The 22,551-nt window shown below is 48.7% G+C and overlaps 8 protein-coding genes across 8 annotated transcripts; 5 read left to right on the forward strand and 3 right to left on the reverse strand.

Moving 5' to 3' along the window:
* Positions 1 to 29: 29 nt before the first annotated feature.
* Positions 30 to 1,180, forward strand: ABOM_009041 (spherulation-specific family 4 protein; the record flags this gene model as incomplete). The annotated part of the gene is made up of 3 exons (XM_022536169.1): positions 30 to 175; positions 375 to 732; positions 800 to 1,180. 3 exons carry the CDS (start codon positions 30 to 32, stop codon positions 1,178 to 1,180), a joined length of 885 nt encoding a protein of 294 aa, XP_022385969.1.
* Positions 1,181 to 5,228: 4,048 nt separating this feature from the next.
* Positions 5,229 to 5,840, forward strand: ABOM_009042 (glycophorin A domain protein; the record flags this gene model as incomplete). Its single annotated transcript, XM_022536170.1, has 2 exons — positions 5,229 to 5,598; positions 5,656 to 5,840. 2 exons carry the CDS (start codon positions 5,229 to 5,231, stop codon positions 5,838 to 5,840), a joined length of 555 nt encoding a protein of 184 aa, XP_022385970.1.
* Positions 5,841 to 7,872: 2,032 nt separating this feature from the next.
* On the reverse strand, positions 7,873 to 8,326 carry ABOM_009043 (DUF3759 domain-containing protein; the record flags this gene model as incomplete). Its single annotated transcript, XM_022536171.1, has 3 exons — positions 7,873 to 8,036; positions 8,104 to 8,244; positions 8,314 to 8,326. 3 exons carry the CDS (start codon positions 8,324 to 8,326, stop codon positions 7,873 to 7,875), a joined length of 318 nt encoding a protein of 105 aa, XP_022385948.1.
* An 831-nt stretch (positions 8,327 to 9,157) lies between these two features.
* On the reverse strand, positions 9,158 to 9,877 carry ABOM_009044 (uncharacterized protein; the record flags this gene model as incomplete). The annotated part of the gene is made up of 2 exons (XM_022536172.1): positions 9,158 to 9,451; positions 9,506 to 9,877. 2 exons carry the CDS (start codon positions 9,875 to 9,877, stop codon positions 9,158 to 9,160), a joined length of 666 nt encoding a protein of 221 aa, XP_022385971.1.
* A 1,332-nt stretch (positions 9,878 to 11,209) lies between these two features.
* On the forward strand, positions 11,210 to 14,144 carry ABOM_009045 (uncharacterized protein; the record flags this gene model as incomplete). The annotated part of the gene is made up of 15 exons (XM_022536173.1): positions 11,210 to 11,367; positions 11,415 to 11,508; positions 11,563 to 11,697; positions 11,748 to 11,839; positions 11,890 to 12,044; positions 12,100 to 12,164; positions 12,225 to 12,352; positions 12,426 to 12,543; positions 12,601 to 12,718; positions 12,772 to 13,052; positions 13,092 to 13,151; positions 13,207 to 13,402; positions 13,452 to 13,541; positions 13,593 to 13,720; positions 13,773 to 14,144. 15 exons carry the CDS (start codon positions 11,210 to 11,212, stop codon positions 14,142 to 14,144), a joined length of 2,190 nt encoding a protein of 729 aa, XP_022385972.1.
* Positions 14,145 to 15,569: 1,425 nt separating this feature from the next.
* ABOM_009046 (uncharacterized protein) lies at positions 15,570 to 16,072 on the forward strand (the record flags this gene model as incomplete). Its single annotated transcript, XM_022536174.1, has 2 exons — positions 15,570 to 15,763; positions 15,820 to 16,072. The coding sequence occupies 2 exons, from the start codon at positions 15,570 to 15,572 to the stop codon at positions 16,070 to 16,072; spliced, it is 447 nt and encodes a 148-aa protein (XP_022385949.1).
* Positions 16,073 to 16,830: 758 nt separating this feature from the next.
* Positions 16,831 to 18,495, forward strand: ABOM_009047 (uncharacterized protein; the record flags this gene model as incomplete). Its single annotated transcript, XM_022536175.1, has 1 exon — positions 16,831 to 18,495. The coding sequence occupies one exon, from the start codon at positions 16,831 to 16,833 to the stop codon at positions 18,493 to 18,495; it is 1,665 nt and encodes a 554-aa protein (XP_022385973.1).
* Positions 18,496 to 19,482: 987 nt separating this feature from the next.
* ABOM_009048 (cytochrome P450) lies at positions 19,483 to 21,252 on the reverse strand (the record flags this gene model as incomplete). The annotated part of the gene is made up of 3 exons (XM_022536176.1): positions 19,483 to 20,494; positions 20,559 to 21,052; positions 21,112 to 21,252. The coding sequence occupies 3 exons, from the start codon at positions 21,250 to 21,252 to the stop codon at positions 19,483 to 19,485; spliced, it is 1,647 nt and encodes a 548-aa protein (XP_022385939.1).
* Positions 21,253 to 22,551: the final 1,299 nt, after the last annotated feature.

Consider the following 22,551-nt stretch of genomic DNA (forward strand, 5'->3'; position numbering starts at 1 on the left):
AGGCGTGGGATCCTATAAAAAGGATCAAAATGCGACTGAGCGACCGACAGCTCAAGAAACAAAAGCAAAGCGAAACCTCGCCAACGACCGTGCAGACGCCACCTCCATCAGGCATTATCGTTCCTCTGTACATTTATCCACTGTCGCCAACAACCTGGGATCCACTCTATGACTCGTAAGGATTGCCCTTTTCCCTTTTCTTTTGCCTTTTCTCCCCGTCGTCGTTCGACCTCCACCGCGCGCGAACGCCTTTTCCGTTGGCGTGCCAAAAGAAAAAAAAAAGAAAAAAAAAAGAAAAAGAAAATTATACATCAAATCACCGAGAGGCAAAAAAAAAGAAAGAAACAAAGCTAAATCTAACTCGGTGCCTGTAGCATATCCGCTAATCCCGACGTGCATTTTCTGGTCATTGTCAATCCCAACAGTGGACCGGGTGCCTCCCCATTGCCCGATGCCAACTACGTGCGTGAAGTCGCCCGATTGAACCGCTATGCGAACGTGGTCACCGTAGGTTACATCGCCATAGACTACTGCAAGAAGCCCCTCCCAGAAGCCTTGGAAGAGGTTCAGACGTATGCCACCTGGGCTGAGGATTACGTGAGAACTGGTCTGGGCGTGGGAGGGATCTTTCTCGACGAGACCCCGAACCTCTCCTCGTCCGAAGCGGTCGAGTACCTGGCCATCCTCCAAGATCGCATCAAAAGCACGCCGGGGCTTTTAGGTAATCGATTGGTGAGATCCCCTGCCTCCACCCCTGCCGATCAGTAAAAGCAAAGACAAGCCGGCCACACCCAATCAGAACCGCATCACACAGCTCCCGGAAAAAGGCGAACCCGATATTGATCATCTTGAGGATTTTCAGGTCATTCAAAACCCAGGAACACCGCCAGACGCGCCCCTGGCTAATATAGGGCCCGATCTGATCCTGACTTGCGAGGAACCTTATTCTCGCTATCGGTCGAATGAAGTCCAGCGTCGCCTTCGCCAGCTCCATTATGATCGGACCCGAAGTGGATATGTGATACACTCGGTACCACCGGATGACCTGCGCCCATTGGTGCTCGAACTACGTCATCGAGCGGCGTACCTTTTTGTTACCGAGTTTTTCGGTGAGTTCTACGAGCGCTTTGGGCCGAATAGCTGGCCTGCTATGGTGGAGGCTTCCCAGTCGGAGGCTTGAGGCGCTTCGGTTCATCTTTTTTGGCTGTGTTGGTTGGTTGTGGAGCAGCCCGGCTGTGGCTGGAGCAGTTCCGCCGGGTCAGAATTTTCTTTTCACCTCTCCTTGCCCTATTATCTATCTTGTTTCTCAATATAGCAACACCGCCAGTGTTTCATGTATGTCCCTTGCCAAAGATTTTCCCCGGAACATCGGAGCAGGGTTCTAGACGAATGGGGTTTCCTATTGTTTTCTGCCTAGCATGTATTCATATTGTCGGATACACTTCGGCTTCCTGAGCGAACATCTCCGAGAACGGGGAACCATCAAGAAGGTAGAACATAGAATGTATTCTTTACACTAGACAAATAACCATACTACTTACTACTTAGTACCTAGTCTCCCTCCTATCGATCTCTACTACACAGAGTACACAACACAAAAGCAAGATACTAAGTATAGGTTATAAACCTCCCCCACCCCAAAGGGAAAAATCCCATCCCATCCCACCAACGCCAGGGACCAAACCCTCCTCGTTTCACTTTCACCACTGGAACCACAAGTCCGGTTCCTCAGGTACAAGCGATCATTCTTCAGGGGGAAGGGGAGGGGGGAAAAAAAGGAAGAAGAGTGGAACCCCCGAGCCCAAGTTCGGTACTCGGTACGCATCCGCAGAAAATTGGGCCTCCCAGCTGCCGACTCTCTCTAAATTAAAATTAAAGAACCAAAAAACCCCCGCTCGTGCTTCGGCAATTCCAAAGATAAAGTTAGAACATCTAGATCCAGGAACTCTAAAACAAAGGGGAATTAAAAGAAAGGGGGGGTTCTGGAAAGGGGCGGTCATGTAAGGGGGGTGGAAGGTGGTTTGTGAGGGGCACGTTTCTGGCTTTGGAGGGGCTGAGATTGTGATGTATATATGTATGTACTAATGTATGGGATTGGGTGGAGAGCGGTCTGTGTGTGTGTGTGTGTTCTTGGATTATGTTCTTGGATTATGTTTCTTGGGTTTTTGTTCGGGGTTCAATGACGTGGGGTGGTTACTCATTGGTCTAGAGGCATGTTCTCTTTGTGCTTTACTTTACTTTGCGTTGCGTTGCTCTACTGTGTGCTGTTATATTCTTAGAATAGAATAGTGTCCTTGCGTTGGGAGGTGACGGGTGTCATGTTCTTATTGGGAGACTGGTGCAGATGTCGGAAGGAAGGGGGGTGCATATTGCTTGCGTCGGACTGGTGACTGGACTGATCTTTGCTCGTTTTCTTAGTGATCGTATGGGACTGTGTAGGTATGCTATGACATTGAGGTGGCCGATGGGTCTACGTAGTAACGGATGGAGATATATGTAGTTAGGACGTTACTGGGGATTCTGGATGATAGCTTTATCAGATACCTGGTTGTTGGGTTATGATGTGCTCGTATGTGACCGTTGGTATCTGGGTCTTGCGAAAAGCAGAGTGTTCTCTGACTGTGGCTTTGGAGAGACTGTCACAGCTCTCTCTCTCTCCATTCTTATAGTAATGTTGGCCTTGGATTTGATAGTCACGAGTTCTAGCTACTCTACGTGGGTGTATGCTACAGTTAATCTCGTGTTTTGAATTAGCTTACTGTCACTGTTGCTAGAGTTGGTAGGTGACTTGGCTAGTTGTTCGTGTCCAAGGGAAGTTCCTGTGAAATAGGTCGCTGTTCGGGCATTACCCATGGAAAGTGTTAGATGACTGTTTGTGGATCGATTGCTGTGCATTGTGTGATGTGAGAGAGCTCAGTCAATGGGTGTTAGGCATAGAGTGTGCAAGGCACGGCCTTAGAGCCATATATTGTTCTGATTGAGTTGACAATATATATTCTACACACAGTACAGCAGGTATGGCTGTTAGGCCACGGAATGATATCCCGTGTGCCAAGCGAGTCATGGGCATCTTCTCCACGATGTTCATCTTAGATTGACATCGGGAGTAAATCACCCGTGTTAAGCAATGAGATCGACACTGATGCGATCGACATCACTTAGCTCGTTCAGTCGCGTCCCTGAGCACTGCGGTCGATCTACACAGCATGGGCCACATGGTACATCTTGCACTTTAGCCATAGTTGGTTGTGGATATATATATCTTACGTGCATCCTCGATCGCAGACATCTCCCCGCAGTTTATATAGATCTTCGTTCCATTTAGCCCAAAGTCTGTCCTCGCCGGAATGTGCCGAACGTAGAACAGAAAATTATTGTGTCAGTTCGACGTCCAGTTGTACTTTCAAGGAGTTCAGATGATAAGACGATTGTTATGATGTTAGTTGGACCAGGACCTTGGTCCAGAGGCAGAACATTTTCGGTTCGACATCCGTCAAGAGAGTCGTCATTAAATATAGATTGAAGGTTGTCGGGTATCATTTCCTGAGAATAGCTGTTCCGGCGAAAGATGAGGGCGAAAGTATTTCTCTAATCTGGAAAAAATGAAACTGATATTCCTAGTCCGACGTTCTTCGTATCCGCTGAGAGGGAGAGACAAGCTCTTGATCTAAAGATGAGGTAAAATATTAAGTCGTGCACCAGGGTAAGTATTTCAAGCTCTTTGGGCCATCATCTGATCTCTGGATAGAGAGCTCTCTGGGCGAGCATACAGGGTAAGGTGGAGATGAGCGCATCTGAATTTGAAAGACCGTAGTTATGGTTAGAACATGAATAAATTGGACATTCTTGTTCACTGTCAAAGGCCGGAGCAGAGCAAGACAAACCATAATCTCGTCAGTTGTAGATGCGATTGCTAATATTTATTGTTTATAGTCGACCAGAATAGCAGTGGCTGAGAGGGCTTTCGACACTTGCTCGAATCTTGAAAGGAGAGTCGGCCTCCATGGTGGGTATCCTATCGAGAAAACTTGACTGTAATTCTAGATTTCATAGCATGGACTGTTGAACATTGGTGGTGCTCTTCTTTTAGTCGTATGCGAACTTGTAATGGCGATTGGCATAGATCTACGCTCGAGTGCATCGCGTTGATGGCATGGAAAGTTCTCCTGCAACGCATAGACGTTAGATTCCACAGAAAACTGCATAACGGCCTGATAGCTTCACTTGTCATGTGCTTTAGGACAGATAATGAAATGGTGTCAAACGGCTAAGAGCTGAGCCTGGATGATACAGGAACTTAGTTCGCTGGAATTGAAGAGGAATTCCGCGAGTTTATGATCAACATTTCCGGGTTTGAAAAATAGAAACTAGAAAATGGCCATATGGGCACACATGGCCTAATATGCGATTTTCCGCTGGCCATACTTATGTGCTGTTCGCCGAAGCGGCCCTTCAGAAGAATCCAGGAGTCGGATGGGCGTTCCAATCAGTAATATACGACTCGTAGTGTCATTCCTCTTCTCCTTGCTCGCTGCAATCGATGACCTTGATTGGGGATCCAAAATAACAGTCGGTTGTCAAGCTGGCTTCCCACCAATCAGCGGTGCATAGTGGGTCGAAAATTCTTTCTCTGTTGCTGGGTTGTTGTTTTTCAATATGTGGGCATTGCTGGTTATGATGGTCAACCAGGCAACTTCACAGGCTATTATTATGCGACTTGCCAATCAGATTGCAAACGTCCAGGACCACAGCGAGGGTATCCCTGTACAGTGATGCAAGTTCCCAACGTATGAGGTTTGCCTCCGCGTAAAAGTTGGATCTATGATTGGAAAATGTAGATCAGGGCTGGGCTTTGTCCAACACTTACAACCTCACCCAATCATCATATAGTGAGATTTCTTCGTAGATCGGCTGATTGCTTTGCTGGCATAAACAGCATCCTTAGAGCAGTGCCATGGCCTAACATATGTTTGTGTCCGTTTGTGGAGGTGGCTGTTCGTCTGTGCCTTCCCTCTCGCCTGAGAGTTGCATCTAGCTGTCAAGGTGTCGGTTTACTGATCACTCTCAACGTTTTTCGACTTCGTTTGTGAATAGCTTATGCGCATCAGAGCGAAACTTTTCTCGGCTGAATTTCATCAAACAGCAACGAGCTCACCGCTGATACCATAGTGCCGGATAGTACACGTTCCTCTTCTTATCGCTTCCGCCCCCTTTCCACTCCTGTGATAATGGTGTCCTACGATCCTCCGTTTGGGTACTCCCTTCGTGTGAACGGTAGCTGCCCTGAGAGCACCAAACAATGTACGGCCACCTGGGATGGTTTGGTTGCCTGCTGTCCGTCGGACAGCACCTGCAAGGTATCAGATAACAACAAAAATCCAATCTGTTGCCCGAACGAGGCGGATTGCCGGGAACCCGTTTTTCAGATACCTCATTGCGCCAACGCAAGCTGGGCCTTGTATGAACATTATGGCCTCTTCTGCTGCAAGGAAGACCACCAGGGGTTTTGGACCTCAGAAAAGAAGCACAACAACAGTTTCGGCTGCGCAAAGCAGCCCGAGGGAGTGTCACGAACGATCCTGACTCCAAGAGCGCAAAGTAAGTTTTTGGGCATATCATGTCTTGGTTGAAAGCTCTGATAAAGGCTCGGCATAGCTATCTCGTCCACGACTTTCACATACCCCCACAGAGCAACTTCGACGTCGGCCTCTAGGTCCGCCTCTGCATCCGCGACTTATACGTCCGAAACGTCTTCATCTGATTATGGATCCAGCTCTGCTGCTGATCATAAAGGCGCAATCGCGGGTCTGTTATTGGTTGTGTGGCCGGTGTGGCTCTAATCGTGGCGTTTATTTGGTGGGTGCTTCGGCACCGACGGCAGAAAAGACAGCCTGGCCCAGCTTCAGATTCACAACCGGTCCCCGGCTTTCCCAAAAAGCCAGCATCTTCGCTCCACGATGAGCTGAGTGAGTTGCCGTCGAATCCGCCTAACCAAGCGGTGTACGAGGTTCACGAACTGCCACAGACCACGGAGACCCGACAGGTGGCCTCTAGTTGATCATGGTTAGGTTGTATGAGATCGCGAAGTGGACTGGTCGTCAATCTATCATATGGGGATCCGCGGCATGTATATGATACTTAGTTTGACATGTTAGCATCCAAGCTAACATACTGGTGCTAAGGCGTACATGTGCGGACGATGGAGGCGTGACAAAGATGCTTCAACTATATAAAATGACGTAGGGTGCTGCAGATGTTCAGTTTTGTAGGCCCACTCAAGTCCAGTCACTTCGATTCTGGACCGTCCGTACTTAAGTACGTCCATACTCAAACATGGGATGGGAATGGCTCCAACCATGAGTGTCAGTGCTCGGACAGGCATTTGATAGGCCACTAAATCTGCATGTTCATAGGGTAGCCTAGTCTCATATGTTGCAATGATTGGATATCAGAGTGTGCATTCATTTACTGATTGTTTCGGAAATTCAATCCGCATTCTCTGAGTTTCAAAGAGTCTCCAGTGACGCTTTGGGAGGAGCATGGATCAATGTCGTTATTAGTACCCACGTACCCACGACATCAAAGGCAGATATCGCGACTTCTTACTCCAGGAAGAGTTCTGGGGTCCGCGCACCCTGAACGGTCTTGACAAAAATGTGGATACATCAGAATCTACAGCAGCTCCGTCTTAGTCAAATAGCACTTTGACTGGATCTGCGTCAAGCACAGTCGATCCAGCTAAATAAAGTACTGTTGCATCTTGAATAGCCTGATAGTCCTGAGTATTTCGGATGTGCTCCAGCTTCGAGATACTGCCAATTTCAGCACGCTATCAGTTATTCCACTTGCAAGCTGTAATTCCAAAGCAGAATCCTAATAAGTGCTGTAGAATGGCGTCATATAACACCTTCTTCTAAGTAATCCGCGCAAATCAAACAGGTATTCTCTCAGACAATTGCGCGAGATGCTTGAACGTTGAAGAGAAGCACAGCCACACCCATCTACGGAGGACTATAGCGGCCACTGCGCAGCACACCAACTAACTGACGAGGTGGGGGGAAATGATGATTCCGGTTGGGACGGAAACAATAGGCGGTAAGCCAGGCGGTCAATTGATTGCATAACAATACTGCCGAACGGTCCAATCAACTACAGAATCCCCACCGCGTTTCAAGGTCCTCAGTGCACCGAGTACTGGTTCCGGCTCCGAGTGGCCATAACAATCATCGTGCATGGCTGACTTTAGCGGCGTAACGGACGGGAGATATGTCCCGCTTTTCACTCTTTGATCTTGATGTTGTGAGCCGATCAAGAGTTGTATGACGGCTAGAAAGACCGGAGGGCATATCTTCTACTAGTACTATCCTTCTCGAATTCACCTCTCATATTTCTGGCCGCATTCAGGGGGACTCAATCGAGGAACCCAAGGAAGGAGAACCACGTGGCCCCAATGCTACCCGTGACCCCTCTCTCCATGTCCCAATTCGGAAAACCAACAACAGCCTTCCCGGATAAACATTCGAACATACTTCAGACCCGGTAATTCAGAAGAGTCGAAACTCGAGGCCTCACTTCTCGGTGTACTCGTGACTGGGTTTGTTCACATCCGAGAACCCCACAACAGACACACGTAGCTACAGCCGTTGGATGTACCTACCTTGATTTCCGTTCCTCCATGAAACTCATCCTCGAGTATCATTGAGAACAGAGAATGTGGTGGACAAGGTGAAGAAAATAGCGTGATGAAACGATTTTGGGATTTACGATCTAGGGTGAGGAAGAGACAGAAGAGAGAACACTTCGCGTTAAAACGTTAATTGGTATTCATGGTATATACATCATGGACGGTTAACAACAGGTAAAAGTCAACCCTTAGTAGTGACGCTCAATAGCCTCCTCAGCCTGCTTCTTGGCGTGGTACTCAGCCTTCTGGCGATCAATGAAGTCGAGACCCTTGGTCTCGAAGAGCTGAGTGACAGCAGCGGCGGCGAAACCAGCGGCAATCTCCTTAGCCTGAGAATGGCTCTGGGGCTTTCCTATACACGGGAACAATAAAATCAGCCCATGTGAACAATTGACTCCAAGACAGGGGATTGAATATACCGTTCTTCTCCTGGTGGTCGTTGTAGGCCTTCATGGCCTCGTAGGCGGCGGCACCACCGATGAGGTCGTGAGACCAGTGTCCCTTGTGGCCTTCGGTCTCGTTGACCTCGCGGTGGGCCTGGGCGTTATCGTGGTCTTCGTCTAGTAGACAGCAACTACCGTCAGTACATCATTGAGAGCAAGGGAAGACTGGGAGCAAGGACAACGTACCGAACCAAGACATTTTGTGTGGATGAGAGTGGTGTGTTGGGGAAAGACTCAGAAAAAGGTGTGATGGATGAGGAGAGAAAAAAAAGGAGAGGAGGGGGAGAGGCAGACGGGGGGCTATTTAGATAGATCCCAAAACACTCTAACCGAATGGATCGGCGCCCAGCTCAAAAATCGATCGTTGCGGTGAGATACGATTGTATCCACCACCGGGCCACGACGATATCCACCTGGCCATGGGTATCCTCTTTTATTGGATCGCGAGTCGTCTCCGCTGCTCAGCTGAGCGTCCACAAGGCAAAGATGGAGCCATTCTCACGCCATTTGACCATTTCCAGGGGGCTTGCAGGATAAGGGGTTGAGCCTCCCGGGAGTGTTTCCATGGAGGGGTTGACGGCGTTGAGGGGTAAACATTGAACAACGCATCATGGAACTCTGTTCCGATCGACACGCCGGAGGAATATCACCACAGCCACAGTCCCCATTCCCGTACGTAAGCCTTCGCCACCCTCCCGGGCGAGATCGGTCCCAGACGAAGAACAACGGAAAGTATACAACACAGCTCCTATCATTCAGTTCAACTCGCAAAGGCATCGAACATGCCTAACCCAAGGCTTAAGGATACAATTACGAGACACAGTCCCTGTCACGAAATAATTCAGTCCACTACGCGTTCCAGTTCATGAACGCAAGATTATTGTTCCGTTCAGATCACTGGTAGGGCTTAGTGTCTCTTGGCATGAAGGCTTGAAAGAGAAGCCAAGTTTCCCCAAGATCATTGAGAGCCACCGGAGAAATGCAAAAGACCATCTTTCATGAGAATTGTTTGTAGAACATCATTTTCTACTCAAGGGTGCCATATTAACCCGGCCAACCTGAAATTCCCAAAGCCCGAGTGTGGTGGGGCCCATTGAGCAAGATCAAAATCCACATGCTTCGTATCATGGAAGCCACACTTTTTGAAAAACTCATAGATCTGCGGCTCGGCGCTAACGGCAACAGCCACGTCCGCAGACCGGGCCTTGTCGAAGACATAGTCCATCAAGTCCTTTCCAACGCCACGATGACGATACTCGGACTTGACAACGATGTACGTAATCTCTGATAGAGACAGAAGCATGTTAGCCATCTTCTGAAGGGACTATCGGGACACGAACGAAGGCAGACACTTGCCATAGCGGTCGATGGCCTCTACTTCTTGGTTGATCTTGGCGACTGCTTCCAGCACCGCTGTCACGACTTCAGGAGTAAAGAAGTCAGGGAGATCCTGCCTTTTGATCCCCCCTCGGGGCTGTTTGGAATCCTCTACCGGTCGGCGGCGGTTAAGGGCGAGATGGCCGATGACTTCGCCCGAGACGTTGTCAACTACAGTCCGAGATTCGGGAGAATCCACCTCGATGCCTTCCACAGCGTTGAGGTAGTTTTGCCGTTGGGCAGCTTCATTCGGCCAGCTTTTGAACAACAGGCGGTTGATGGTTAGGGCCAGCTTGGAGGTGTACAGAAGGTCCCCCAGTGCAGGGATGTCGGAGAGTTCGACTGGACGAATGGTGTAGCCGGGAGCAGTCATTGTGCTTCAATTGTTAAAGGGAGTTACAAAAGGAGAGGTGGTGTGCGTTCGTTTGGATTGAGAAGGAAAACCAACGGCTCAAATATACTTGCCTGGAGCCGTTTAATGTGCGGCACGACAGCCGGATGACGCTTTGCGACATCAGGCAACAACGAGTACGTCTTCTTATAGAGTGTAGATATCGAGTGTAGATGTTGTAGGCATCAAGATAAAACGTGCTCAAGTAGATCGAGACCCACCTTGAGTACATAACACAGCCTATAAGGTATTGAGATGCGGGATTCCGTTCTACTCCATCCAACCTAATAATCTAGCGCTAAACGTCAGGAACACTATCTTCATCCTCACCTCTTTAATATATTTCTGGCGCATCTAATATATTTTTAGATTTATATTTCCAATATCCAGAAAAGAAGATCATACTCCGTACCTTATACTATCCATACTAGGAATCTCACCTTCAACCAAATGATCTCTTCTTCTGATATAACTCTATTTGTATCATCGAAATCGACTAGTATTGGATATTCTTTCGACAACACAGATATACAAACACACACAGCGATATCTATATGACCTCATATTTCTGGAACCAGTTTTAAAGAAAATACTTCTATAGGGAGAGCACTCTCCATGAGTAAAGACAGGCCGTCTGTCTCATAATAGAACATCACAAAAAGAATGGCGATAGGGAAGCTTGCAGAAGTAAATGAAAGAGACTGAGAACAAAAAGGAAAGAGAACAGGTATTACCGCTTGGGACGACGAGGGAAATTAGGATATCTTTAAATCTTGTGTTGTACGTCTGCCAAGATGAGCAGCTCTAGCTTCAATTATATACATATGTGGAACATGTCGGTGACTTCGAGTGCCGAGACTCGTTTGGTCCATCAAGGTGCTTGGGTAGGATACACGATACAAATCTATCCCCTTATATACGCCTATATTAATCTTCACCAGGCTATTTGGAATACACAAGCGCACGGCAAGCCACCGGAAGTGAAGAATGGGTTATTTGACCTATCATAGACCAGAGTGGATCGTGTAGAGTTCAGACAACTCACTCCTTTTGCGAGATTTGGCACTCGCGGTAGATCTGCATCTTGGCGGGACCAATTAGCTGCACGAGACATCTATATAGTGGGGTTTGGCTATGGTTTGTGGATTCGCACTAATTTTCCAGCTGAACAGCGTCGGGGGGTCAATGTCCTTTGGCTAGCTGGCAGCTGAGACTAAACATTTAAATTCTAGATAGTCCCCCTCAATGGGAATCGCTCCTTTCCCCTAGTCATCAACCCAGCTCTCGATTCTGTTATCCTTGGGAATTGACACCATGACTACCATCCGCCTCGACGTCAACCTTTTCAATGCCAAAGATGACACAGTCAAGCGGACGAACTGTGTTCCGTTGAAAGAGTTTGACATAAGTGACAAGAAGCTGTCCGACGTGCGATCAGTGCTTATTAAGAATGGTGGCTTGGATGCCAGCAAGTATGTTTCCTGTCGATGTTTATTGCATGGCGCTGATTGTGTCATAGGGTTGGATGTTCATTTTGCTCAGCTTCCGGAGCGCTAGTCAATGATGCTTCGTCCTTCTCGGATTATGTGGATATTCTATCGGAGGGAGGAGAGGTTTGTTGCTGATTCTAACGATGTTTTGGGACGTGAAGTGCTCACTACCTCTAGGAGAAGGAGGGCGATGACAAGAAAAAGAAGAATACATACAATGTCTACATCTATCTCAAGAGCAAGAAGACCACCACGGGCTTGAGTGACGAGGTCAAGGAGACTCTTAAGAAGGAGCTCAATCTCAAACTCAGTGTATGTTCCCGACGCACGGCATACATATATGCATTGAGCTGACCATTCAGGATAAACCGGAACTGCTCAAAACCTCACTGGACCAGCTCACCAGTTCCTTCAGCAAGGCTGACTGGGTGGCGGAGGCTGCTGAAAATGCTACGTAGGACTTTACCAACATTCGATATATCTCTGGTTTACTAACTCTACTAGGAACCCCGCCGATATGTCGGAGAAAGAATGGAATGTTGTCATCCGCAACAACAGCCTCACAAGCGCTTCGCGATTGGTGTTTTCCAATCTGGGCCGAGCTTCAGATGGAAGTAAAAAGCTCAAATTTCGTCGGATCGAACGTGCGCCATACAGTGGTATGTTAAAGACAATGGATATCTATCACAATTGGATATGGTTTAACAGGTGTAGCCTTTGTCTTGAAACCAAGGAAGTTCCAGCCGCATGAAATTTCGGATTCGGAGGTCAAGGTTGAGGTAATCTCTCCTGTTTGTTTCTTGATGGCGAGAATGACAAGAGCGACGCTAATTGAGTAGCAACAATTCCACATCCCCCGATTTGTTGTGGCCGATGATTCGTACGTGGATACGTTTGAGACGAAATCGTCCGTGGCAACGGCCATGGCTCGCAGCTCCTTCTCCTCCATTGAGGCAGAGGCTTCCATGTATGCATGAAGTCCACCGTTAAATCCTAACGATCTCCATATCGCCCTGGATGCATGTGCTGACAATTCATAGTGAAGGAGGAGCGTTTGGGTTCAGCGCCGCTGTCAGTGCGGGCTTCTCCTCGAGTGAGAGTAACGCATTGAGCAAGCAGAGTACGGCGGAAAGCAGCACAATGAACATCACCTACAATGTAAGTTTGCATATAACAATGTACATTTTCAGCCCACAGTTAACCAGACCCCGTTAGTTCCCTCGAGTGGTCTTGCATTTGGATGAGTACAGTTTGGAACTGTCAGATGAATGTGGCCAGGATCTTATCAGGGTCAAGGATGTCAACTCTCTGATTGCCTTTCACCACAAATACGGTATGGATGCGATGTTGAATAGCATCCCGCAGCCTTGACACTGACACTGACAGGCCACTTTTTCGCCACGCGCATCGAGCTCGGTGGGAGACTCTTTTCATCCGAAAAGTTCAGCACGCTGGGCACCAGTAGCGAAAGTGAAGCTACAAAGCAGATGAAGATCTCAGCTAGCGCCTCATTCTCATCCAAGTATGTGTCTGGTAGTGCCAGTTACGGCCAGGAGAATGCACAGTCGTCGCAAGATAGCGATTCCAGGCGGAGTTTGCAGGGTTCCATCTCCTGGCAAGCCCAAGGCGGTGATACGCTTCTCTGCAACAAGCAAGTCTCTCTTTCAGTTTGTCCTGAGTATAGGAAATAAGTGCTAATGGTCCAGTATAGCCCTCCCGCATGGTGTCCGACGGTCGCTCCGTTCCAAAACTGGCGTGTCATCAAGGTATCTTGGTGGATCCCAACGATCGCTCAACTATCTCAGTGCTAATGTCCTCTAGCAAGAAGACGTTATCCCCCTCGGGGACTTCATCGGCCAGATACCCGGCTATGAAGATATCCCTGAAAAGTTCAACAAACTAGCTGAAATCACGAGGAGGAAGGAGACGGTCAGCTTCCGGCTTGGACTAGATGCATGGCAACGCGCAGACAAGAACAAGCCAGAGTATCTAGCCCTCCATCACGCGTGGAGAATTCGTATGGCCCCCTGGATACTATTTGAATGTTTTTTTTCTAAACCCAACAGGCCAGGATGTTGCTCAGTGGTGCGCCAAACGAATACTGAACGATTTTAAGGAGAGCGGGTCGCTTGCACTCGATTTAGCCAACTGGGCGAGTAAGTACACCCCTGACTGAGTAAAGAGAGTTTAAAACTTAATTTGATTAGATATACAAGTCCCTTCCGAGATCCAGGCGCTCTATGATTGTGGCCACCCTGGAGTGACATTCCAAGACAACAGTGACGAAACGGTGTTTGACGTCGAGGTGGAAACCCTCATGAACCAAGCTCCAGCCGTACGTTTCCGAGAATAACCTTTTATACACGTATACTAATGCAGGAGACTAGCTCCAATATGGCCAACGATACCATCTCTTTAACCGCAAAAGGGGCCTGTGGCTACGCGCAATAATCGTCAATTATAGAGGGACGGAGGTAACGGTGTTGGCTGCTGGATCGAAGCACGAGGCGACACTATTCGAATTCCGCGACAAGGACCGAGAGGGGCCCATGCGTGAGGGAGATAAGTGCTGTCTGCTGGTGTACGGACCCGATGGCAAGCAAAAGGGTATTGTGGCATTGTCGTTACGGGGTCAAACCTCAGAGGACGGCGTGGACGATGCGATGTCGATAGGAGCATTGCCATACAGTGTTCCGAATGAAGGTCGCATTCGTTTCACGGTTCTTGAAATGGTGGACCAGGCAGATGTTCCTATTTGATTCATACATTCTGTCTTGGGTCTATTCTTAGAGACAAACGGTTCAGAACCCGAAGATACGGACTGGTGATTCGAAGGGTTATCACCCCAATTTGCCAAAATGGCTTAGCTAGGAGAAGTTATAACTGCGGCTGAAACCTATCATCCTCCAAGAGAGATTTAAATATCCTTTCCGCTGTCTGTAGTGATAGTGTGTCAGAGAAACTGGAAATCACTGATATTAAACCCAAACAGAAAGGCAAGGCCACCCAATTGTATATAGCAGTCGATATCGATATTTCAACAATTCATATCCCAAACATAGACACACTCAGGAAACTACATGAGGGGCTTGTCCTGGTTGTGGCGAGTAGTATTGGGTGAATGAAGTAACTGTTGGTGTTTCCAAGAAGTTAGCACTGGCAGAAGCTGGATAAATATCGACTGGGTCCAAGCTTGAGATGTGGAACGCTCGTAAAGAGTTAAGTGAGATGGCGAGCACCTGGAGTTGTCAATATTCTAGCGATGGCAGCTACGCATGGGAGCAAAGACGGTTTTACTCGCATGATTCAGCGCTGTCCGAACGACAGACAGCCAGCTCGACAGGCGCCCAACATACTCCTCCGCGTAATGATGCTCACAGTCTCATGAAAAAAAAGACTAAACAATTCTCCTCATCGGTTTTAACGAGGCTGTATAGTCCCGACGGCCGCAATGGCCGAAGGCCTTCCCACACTAGCCACCGCTCTGGGCTGCCGGTAGACGCACCGCAGTCGTTCCTCAATGAGCTGAGTTTTTTGACGATCTTATCTTTTCTAGACCAGCGACTCCCAGCGAAGGGTACCTTTGGCGACGAGGCACAGTGAGACGACCTGCCTGGCAGCGAAAAGTGGTACGAGAGGCTGAGCCAATAGTGACATGTGCCAGGTACATGTGTTCATAGGAGTCAGTAGGGTTTACAATTCTAGGCTGGCTGCCAGCCAACCTACAGTAAACGGCTTGATTGGTGTAGTTCTAGCCGAGCCCCCGGGAAAATGGGAGGCCTTGCAGGACGGCACTTAGAATAGACGAGAGAGACCCTAGAGTAGAATGATCGGCAGTCATGCCCGCCCCGGATCGCCCAACAAGCGACCCTACTAAGCGCATCCAGCCCTACTCCGCCTCCTCTTGGCGTGAGCTGTTTCTGGATACGAACTATATTGGCTGGCCTCAATGAGACATCCCAGACAGGTGGTGCCACTATCTATTGATGGAATATCAAAACGTGCTTGGGGATTATGCAGAGCCCAAGTCATCAGAGGTATATAAGGTTGTCCCTTGCCAACAGAGATACGATATCTCTCATCCCGCAATCCAAAAGACCTCAAGACATCCGAAGCCAGTCAAGTCCACTCTCGTTATACCTCTCTATAACCAACTCAAATACAATTTGATTCACTCGCTCACAATGAAGTTCACCACCTTCTCTCTCCTGTTGGCCGCCGGCACTGCCCTGGCCAGCCCCGCCAACGTCCGAAGCGAATCCCTGAAAATCTCCGAGTTCACAGCAAACGCTTCGAAGGACGGCACGGCCAACTTACACTTCTCTCTCACCGACCCCAACTACCCTAGGGACACCCCGACTGACTGTAACGTTATCTGGTAGGTGCATATGCTGGACCGGTTCTATTCTGCTGATACTAACCTCCAATCCATAGGGCCTGGAACTCGGTGCCCGACGAGAATGCCCGCTGCCTCGGTGGCAACTACTATATCCGGTTCCCTAATGGAATCAACCAATTCAGCAAATTCACCATCGAGCTCGAACGCGTTTCTGGTTCAATAAAGGAGATAGGCCAGGCGTCGTTCAGCGACAGTGCCCCCGGCACCAAGTGGGAGTGCAAGGAGAACCCTATGGAAGGTGTTATTAAGCGCTGCAACTACAATGGTATTATGGAGGTCAAGGTCTGATGGGGGCGGTCTTGTCGCTTAACACATTGTTGCACGGTCAATGCAAGAGGGTACCTTCGTCCTGGGTTTGTTGTCGGCCGGGGCTGCTAGTAATGGTGAAGTGGTGATGAATGTCTTTCCTTAACGCATGTGTGTGATTTCATGTCCAGTTTTTCAGCATGGCATCTAATTCATATAATATTTGGTTATTTGACATACGTTGCTTTTACTAAGCCTAGTTCCTATTAACTATATAACTATTGTATTGAATCCTCCTCGTGTTGGACCCGTTTCCTACAGCTGGTTGCATAATAACGCCAACAATGTTCTTCTCCCAGGATTTGCGTGCAACGTATCAAACCAAAGTCCCAAGGAAATTGAACCATTCCACAGTATAGTGAATGTCTAAGAGAGGTTGAATCTGATATGTTCCACCTCCTTTCGCAAACGCTCGTGCTGACACTGCGACGTATCGGCATGGCATAAAGTCAGCGGGATTCATATCTTGCATCGTGCTCATGTCAATAGAGGCAATGATTTCTCTCGGTCTATTATCTACTGTCATATGAAGGGCTTGCCATTTACTCATCTCTGGGCCTTCGCATCAACGGAAATATTTCGACTTGATTAGTGCTAGTGGGGCGGCGCTAAGATTGATTCTTGTTTATCTCTGTCACCTTCCTTTCCTCTTTTCTTGGTTAACGAACCTTTATTTCTACTCCAACTGTCAAGACTTTAAAAAGATACGTATGTAGAAAAGACTGGAATCCCGATACAAAATGGCATACAGCGACTTCCACGGATGTCCCTCCGACCCCTGGGCAGAAGACAACGACCCACTGCTCGACACGGACGGTTCCATCCTCTACGAGACAGACTACGACGGCCTGCTATGCGCAATCATCAAGCGCGACGATGTGACTACATTAACGCGATACCTCGCGAAATACCCTAGGGCAGCCATTGCCCCTAGCATGGGAGACTTCTGCGACCCTTTCTACATCGCTGCGAAGAACGGCAGCCTCAACGCCCTGCGCATGCTCGTTAAACACCATTACCAAAACGCCGGTTCTATACCACTAGACGGAACCTGTTTGGTGCCACCCAACGAACGAGGCTTTTTGATATTGAATATCGCATGCTATCACGCCCATATTGAGATGGTCCGCTTTCTGTTGGACGGAGAACCTCCTCTTGGGTCTGTCTATGCGAAGGATGATTGGGGTGAGACGGCGTTGCTGGCCGCTGCGGCGTCTCTTTCTACGTTGGGGAGTGATGCAGATGAGATTGATCATGGTGCTCCAGAGTGGATGGATAGGCGTCTTGCTCGAAGAGAGGAGTTGATCCATCTGTTGCTGGACAGTGACGCTCCCGCTCGTTACATGCGCGACCAGGTCGCGGGCAGGGAGAAGATCAACTTAATGCCGGTGCCAGTGGACACTGTTCTCGGTCGGGCGATCTCAAGGGCCAGTTATGCGTTGGTGAAACGCCTCATAGATGCAGGGGCTGATGCGCTTGAAAGGGAAGAGTATTCTGAAATGTGTGGGCAATGGGACTTCATTGGGGATGTCACCAAGCTTCACATCGCTAGCAGGTTCTGGAATGTAGAGGGGATTCGAGCTCTCTTTGATCACCTAGGTGAGCACGAGTTTAGATTGATGATATCATGTCGTGATAGCGAAGGATGTCTACCGCTCCACTGGGCTGCCAAAGGTGCTCGCGATTGTGATGAGAACTTACTCCCTGAGGACCAGTTTATTTCTGACATCATTCGTACCTTTGAGCTTCTCTTGTCGAATGGTTTGAACACGATCAATAGTCCGGATAATGGGGGAAGAACAGCCCTGCATTATGCAGTTGGAACCCACGCTCCATGTGGTACCGGTCACCGTAACACTGTGATTCGGTTCCTATGTGAACATAGGGCCGATGCCAGTTTACAGGACAATAATGGACAGACTGCATTGCATATATTGGCATTCCACTCTTTATCCGGCTGTCCCATTGATCCTGCTCTGCTAGACCTCCTGATGAAACATGGTGCCGACGCGTACCACGCCGATAACAAAGGCAACACTGTTCTCCATGTAATGGCAAGAAATTTACAGGAGGTCGGGGCAGTTCAGCACCTGATCAACATAGGTGTTGATGTTAACACAGTAAATGCAGTGGGAAACACACCTCTGCATGATGCAATGTCTGGGGGTGTCTGGCCCCGAATGAGCCAAACCAAAGACCCTGTGACGTTGGCTGATCAGATAAGTGCGCAGGATGAGATGATTCGGATTTTGCAGGAAGCTGGACGGCCTGGTTTGATGGACCAACCGAATACAGCTGGAAAGACGCCACGGCAATTGTTCGACGAGACCAGGGCCAAGTGGCAAACAAGAGGAAATTTCAGGGTACGGCCATCGAGTGGAAAGAGCAGCGGCTGTCCTTTATAACGAGCCTGAGCTGTGCATTTTTTCATCCGTGGAACAGCAAGCCGGATGGATTTGTGCTCCTATAGAGTAATATTTCATCGAGCGTCTAATCAGGAATAGCTACTAGTAAGTGTTAGTTTACCTCGTAAGCATGCTACGTATGTCAGATGTGGCGGACCTGTTTCATATAAATGGAGATACCTGGGCAGTCGATAGGTGTTTAATTCGCGATCCAAAGGAGATCAATCGCCGCCCAATGAAGCTTTGTGTTGGCCTACATCAAGAGAGAGATGGTAGCAAAGGAAGAAAGAGTAGGCCAGACTCCAGTGGTTGGGCCAATTCTAGGGGGATCCGCTCTCCACTACCAGGGCTAATTATATGGCTCGAAAAGTACGGAGTACTGGTTTCACTGACACGCCCAGCCCTACTAGGGTCAGACAGGTGCGTAATGGCTGAGTTGGCCAACTATGATCAGTCATTGCGACTCACAGGGGCTGGATTTGCGTACCAGTTACTCTGCCTTTTCCGCTCAATGGCATACGATTGTACAGCCTCGTGAAAAAAACGTTAGGGGAGTGCAGGTGCCATGGCGCTAGCAGTCGGAAGTTCAAACGAGCAATGACACCGTACCATATGATCCAACAACGGACTACGAATCAGTGCGAGGGGAGCGTGCATTAGGGGAATGCATCAAACAGGGTTGGGGTATATTAGATTACGTTAATTGGCGCCAAAGGGACTGAACCGTTCTACTTGACGGGGATTTTCACCTTAGGGCGGGTGGGTCTAACGGGGAAACAACGAAAGCCAAGCGAGGTAGCCGAGGCGAGGATAACCCCAGAGGGGGTTCGCAATTCAGGGCAATAAACACGTCTCTGACTCTATTCTAGTGTTCTCACTACCTATGTACATTCATCCAACACCTGCAATACAAACTTGATGCCGTATCCACATGATCGATGCCGATTCAAGACATCACCACAGCCCAATGGTTCTCACCCGCGGCTCTCATGTGGTTATCTGATTCCGCAGGCTGACCCGGCACGGAAGTCCGTCAACAGGATGCGACCCACCCTGTGGAATCTGGTAGGCGCGTTCGCCAAAGACAGTTTTCGGTCCGGACCGGGGATGCTGGCGGTCCCATTCCGCATACTGGTCCTGGAAGTTAAATTCCCGGAGAATTAACACCAGCGTGATCTTGATGTTCACTAGAGCCAACGCCTGGCCGATGCAATCCCGCGGACCCTGCTCGAAGGGACGCCAAGCACCTTTGGGGGGATATAAGGGATGGTCTGGCCCAACCAGCCAGCGCTCGGGTTTGAATGCATGCGGGTCTGGCCAGTAATTAGGGTTACGTTGAATGCCCCCGTGGATGACCCAGATACACAATTCCTCTGTCGGATACTTCGTGCCGTTCTTGTCCTGCAGGTAGACACCGGGCTGGCCCTCTCGCAACGCGGAAGCAGCGGGAAATAGACGGAGTGTCTCTTTTATAATCGCTAGTGTATACGGGAGCCGATTAATCAACTCCGGGTGCTGATTGACCATGCCAGCTGTAGCCGAAATATCTGTCCCAAATACTGTATCATGCTCAGTGCGAACCCGAGAAAGGATGTCAGGATACTTCGATAACAGATAGATACTGTAAGCAATTGTGGCTGCGGTTGAGTCGTGTCCAGTGAACAGGAAGGTTCGGAGTTGGATAGTAGCCCAGGCTCTAAACTCCGGGTCCAGTGTTGCCCCTGCCGGTTGTCCACTCATGTACTCCGCGAGTACAATATCGATAATCGAATTTGCCCGGGTCGAGGGCTTTTGCTGCCTCCAGGCCTCATATCGTTTGTCCAATTCGATCCCAATGTAGTGATTCATCGTGCGTCCGTTCAACCACTGCATGATCGGCCGCATGGGATTCCATCGGATGAAGGGATTCATCTGTTCATCCTGACAATGCCACTCCACCTGACTTCTCACTGCCGCAGCCAGCGGATTATACCCGCGCTGACAGTGCAGGCGGGCCATCCTGCAGTCCAGCGTGTTAGTATTCGTCTTCACGAATCGCGTCTTTGCTTACAAAAGACACTCACATGGCAACATGCCCGATAATGTCCAGGACATAGTCACAGGTTACTCTATCTAATATAAAGGTATCCCCCTTCCGCGCGTGCTCGCGGAGAACCTCCACATACTCCTGGGCTTCCTCGAGAATATGGGGAGTATGCTTGAGGATATTACTGGCACTGAAGGCAGGGTTAAAAAGCCCCCGGGCACGCTTCCATTCGGGCCCGTTTGTAACGAACATGTTGGGCCCCCCTGCGAAGGGGTTGAAGAACTTCGCAAGTACAGGTGGTTTAGGTAGTACATAGGTTTGACAGGCCTGGACGGCCAGGTCCGGGGAAGTAACCACTAGTAAAGGCTTCGTGAAGGGCCAGACATCAATGTAGAAACAATTGTCGAAATTAGGAAATTCGTAAGACAGGAGTGTAAAAGCCTCTGACTGTTGCGATCCTTTCGGATGCCGCTTCATTAGGTCTGGGATCATCCGCAGATTTCCTGCTACAAAATCCCATTTCGGCATCGGCTGTGTGACTCAATATTAGCATTGCATCACTCAAGATGGCCCTTCATCGGGTAGCATACTAGGCCCTGTCTGCGCAGGCGATAGAAGAGTAGGCGTACTTTCAACATCTCGTGAAAGAATCGCAGCACAATCACCACGGCCACCACCAGGACCACTGGGGCCCCGTACGTACTAGCAAGATCGGAAACAGTTGTCGACATGGCGGTTGTATGTAGAATACAAGAATTAGATTGAGTCTGTGAGCCCAAGTAGGAGTGGGAAAAAGAATGAGAGAAGCAGACGTGGGTGGGTTAAGTTCAACAACTCGCATCCGGAGAATGGAGAAAAAAACCCATATGCAGGGATCGGGATACCAGTGGGGTAATCACACAGGAATGAAAGGATGAAAATAAAAATAAAACAGAACAAGCCATCACCTACACTAGACGAACAGGGATTGGATTTTGTTTACGTCGTCAGCCTGTCAGAGTCCGTCCATATATTAATCACTAGCGCCGGTCAAACGACGTCAGCCGAAATACATAACTGGATCCTATAAAGCATTCAGATTCCAGCGGGGTGATATAGGCGATAGTTCAGTACGATTCATGGTGCGTTAATATAGTGCTGAGTGAGGCAAAATAACTACTACGTTTAGCATGAGGGAGATCAACAATGTCTTTTAGCGAATTTTCCCCGAGATTGACATATCCGCTAGGGGATATATGTTTTCCTGCTATAAACCAAACCACCCAGCTCTTCCGAGTATACTATTCCCGGGATCAAGTACTGCTTATTTATGATATTAAACCGGATCTAGACACAGTCCCCCTCTGGATAGTACTTCGAGCCCTAAAGCTCTGTGTCATGGATCAGGAGTAAGTATACTAGGGTGAGGATTGATCCTTCCACGCAGTTTCTTGTAAATTTATACCGAGCAATTACCTGGAAGTCTAATAAAGGATGCGAAAGATGAATCTCAAAAAGAGCTCTTCGTACCTTTGGTTGTCTTCTTCGCCGTCGAATTGCACACTTTTGCCCACCCCTTTAACTGGTACGGAAGATGTCTGCCTGTAACTATACATTCTTGTGTTCAGCTCCTGGGTAAGTTGTATTGGTCTATATAGAGGTTGATGATTATTGAGAAAAACACACCGTCTCTTCTAAGCTGGGAAAATGTGAATATGATGGGTGATATGGCAAGTATGTCAATCCGTTCCAGGTGTTTCCGCGCCACCCTGTAACATCTGGATGAATATTTTGCAGGATATGCGTGGTTTCACTGTGGTCTACATTGGGCTGGAGTATGCGTCAAGTATATGTGTCGTATACAAGCAGCACCCAGGATGGCATAGAGTCAGAGTGAGTTATCAATCCATCGCATTTTAGATCAACCAAGGTAAATTGAGGGGAGCGGACACTACGATACCCATAATAAATGAGCCACCTATGCCAACGGCAGCGTTCGTCACACACACATACCATACATCTGTGGAAGTGAAAAAGCCAGGGTTGAAAAG

The sequence above is a fragment of the Aspergillus bombycis genome (assembly GCF_001792695.1).
Source record: "Aspergillus bombycis strain NRRL26010 chromosome Unknown contig00093, whole genome shotgun sequence".
Classification (NCBI taxonomy): Eukaryota; Fungi; Ascomycota; class Eurotiomycetes; order Eurotiales; family Aspergillaceae; genus Aspergillus; species Aspergillus bombycis.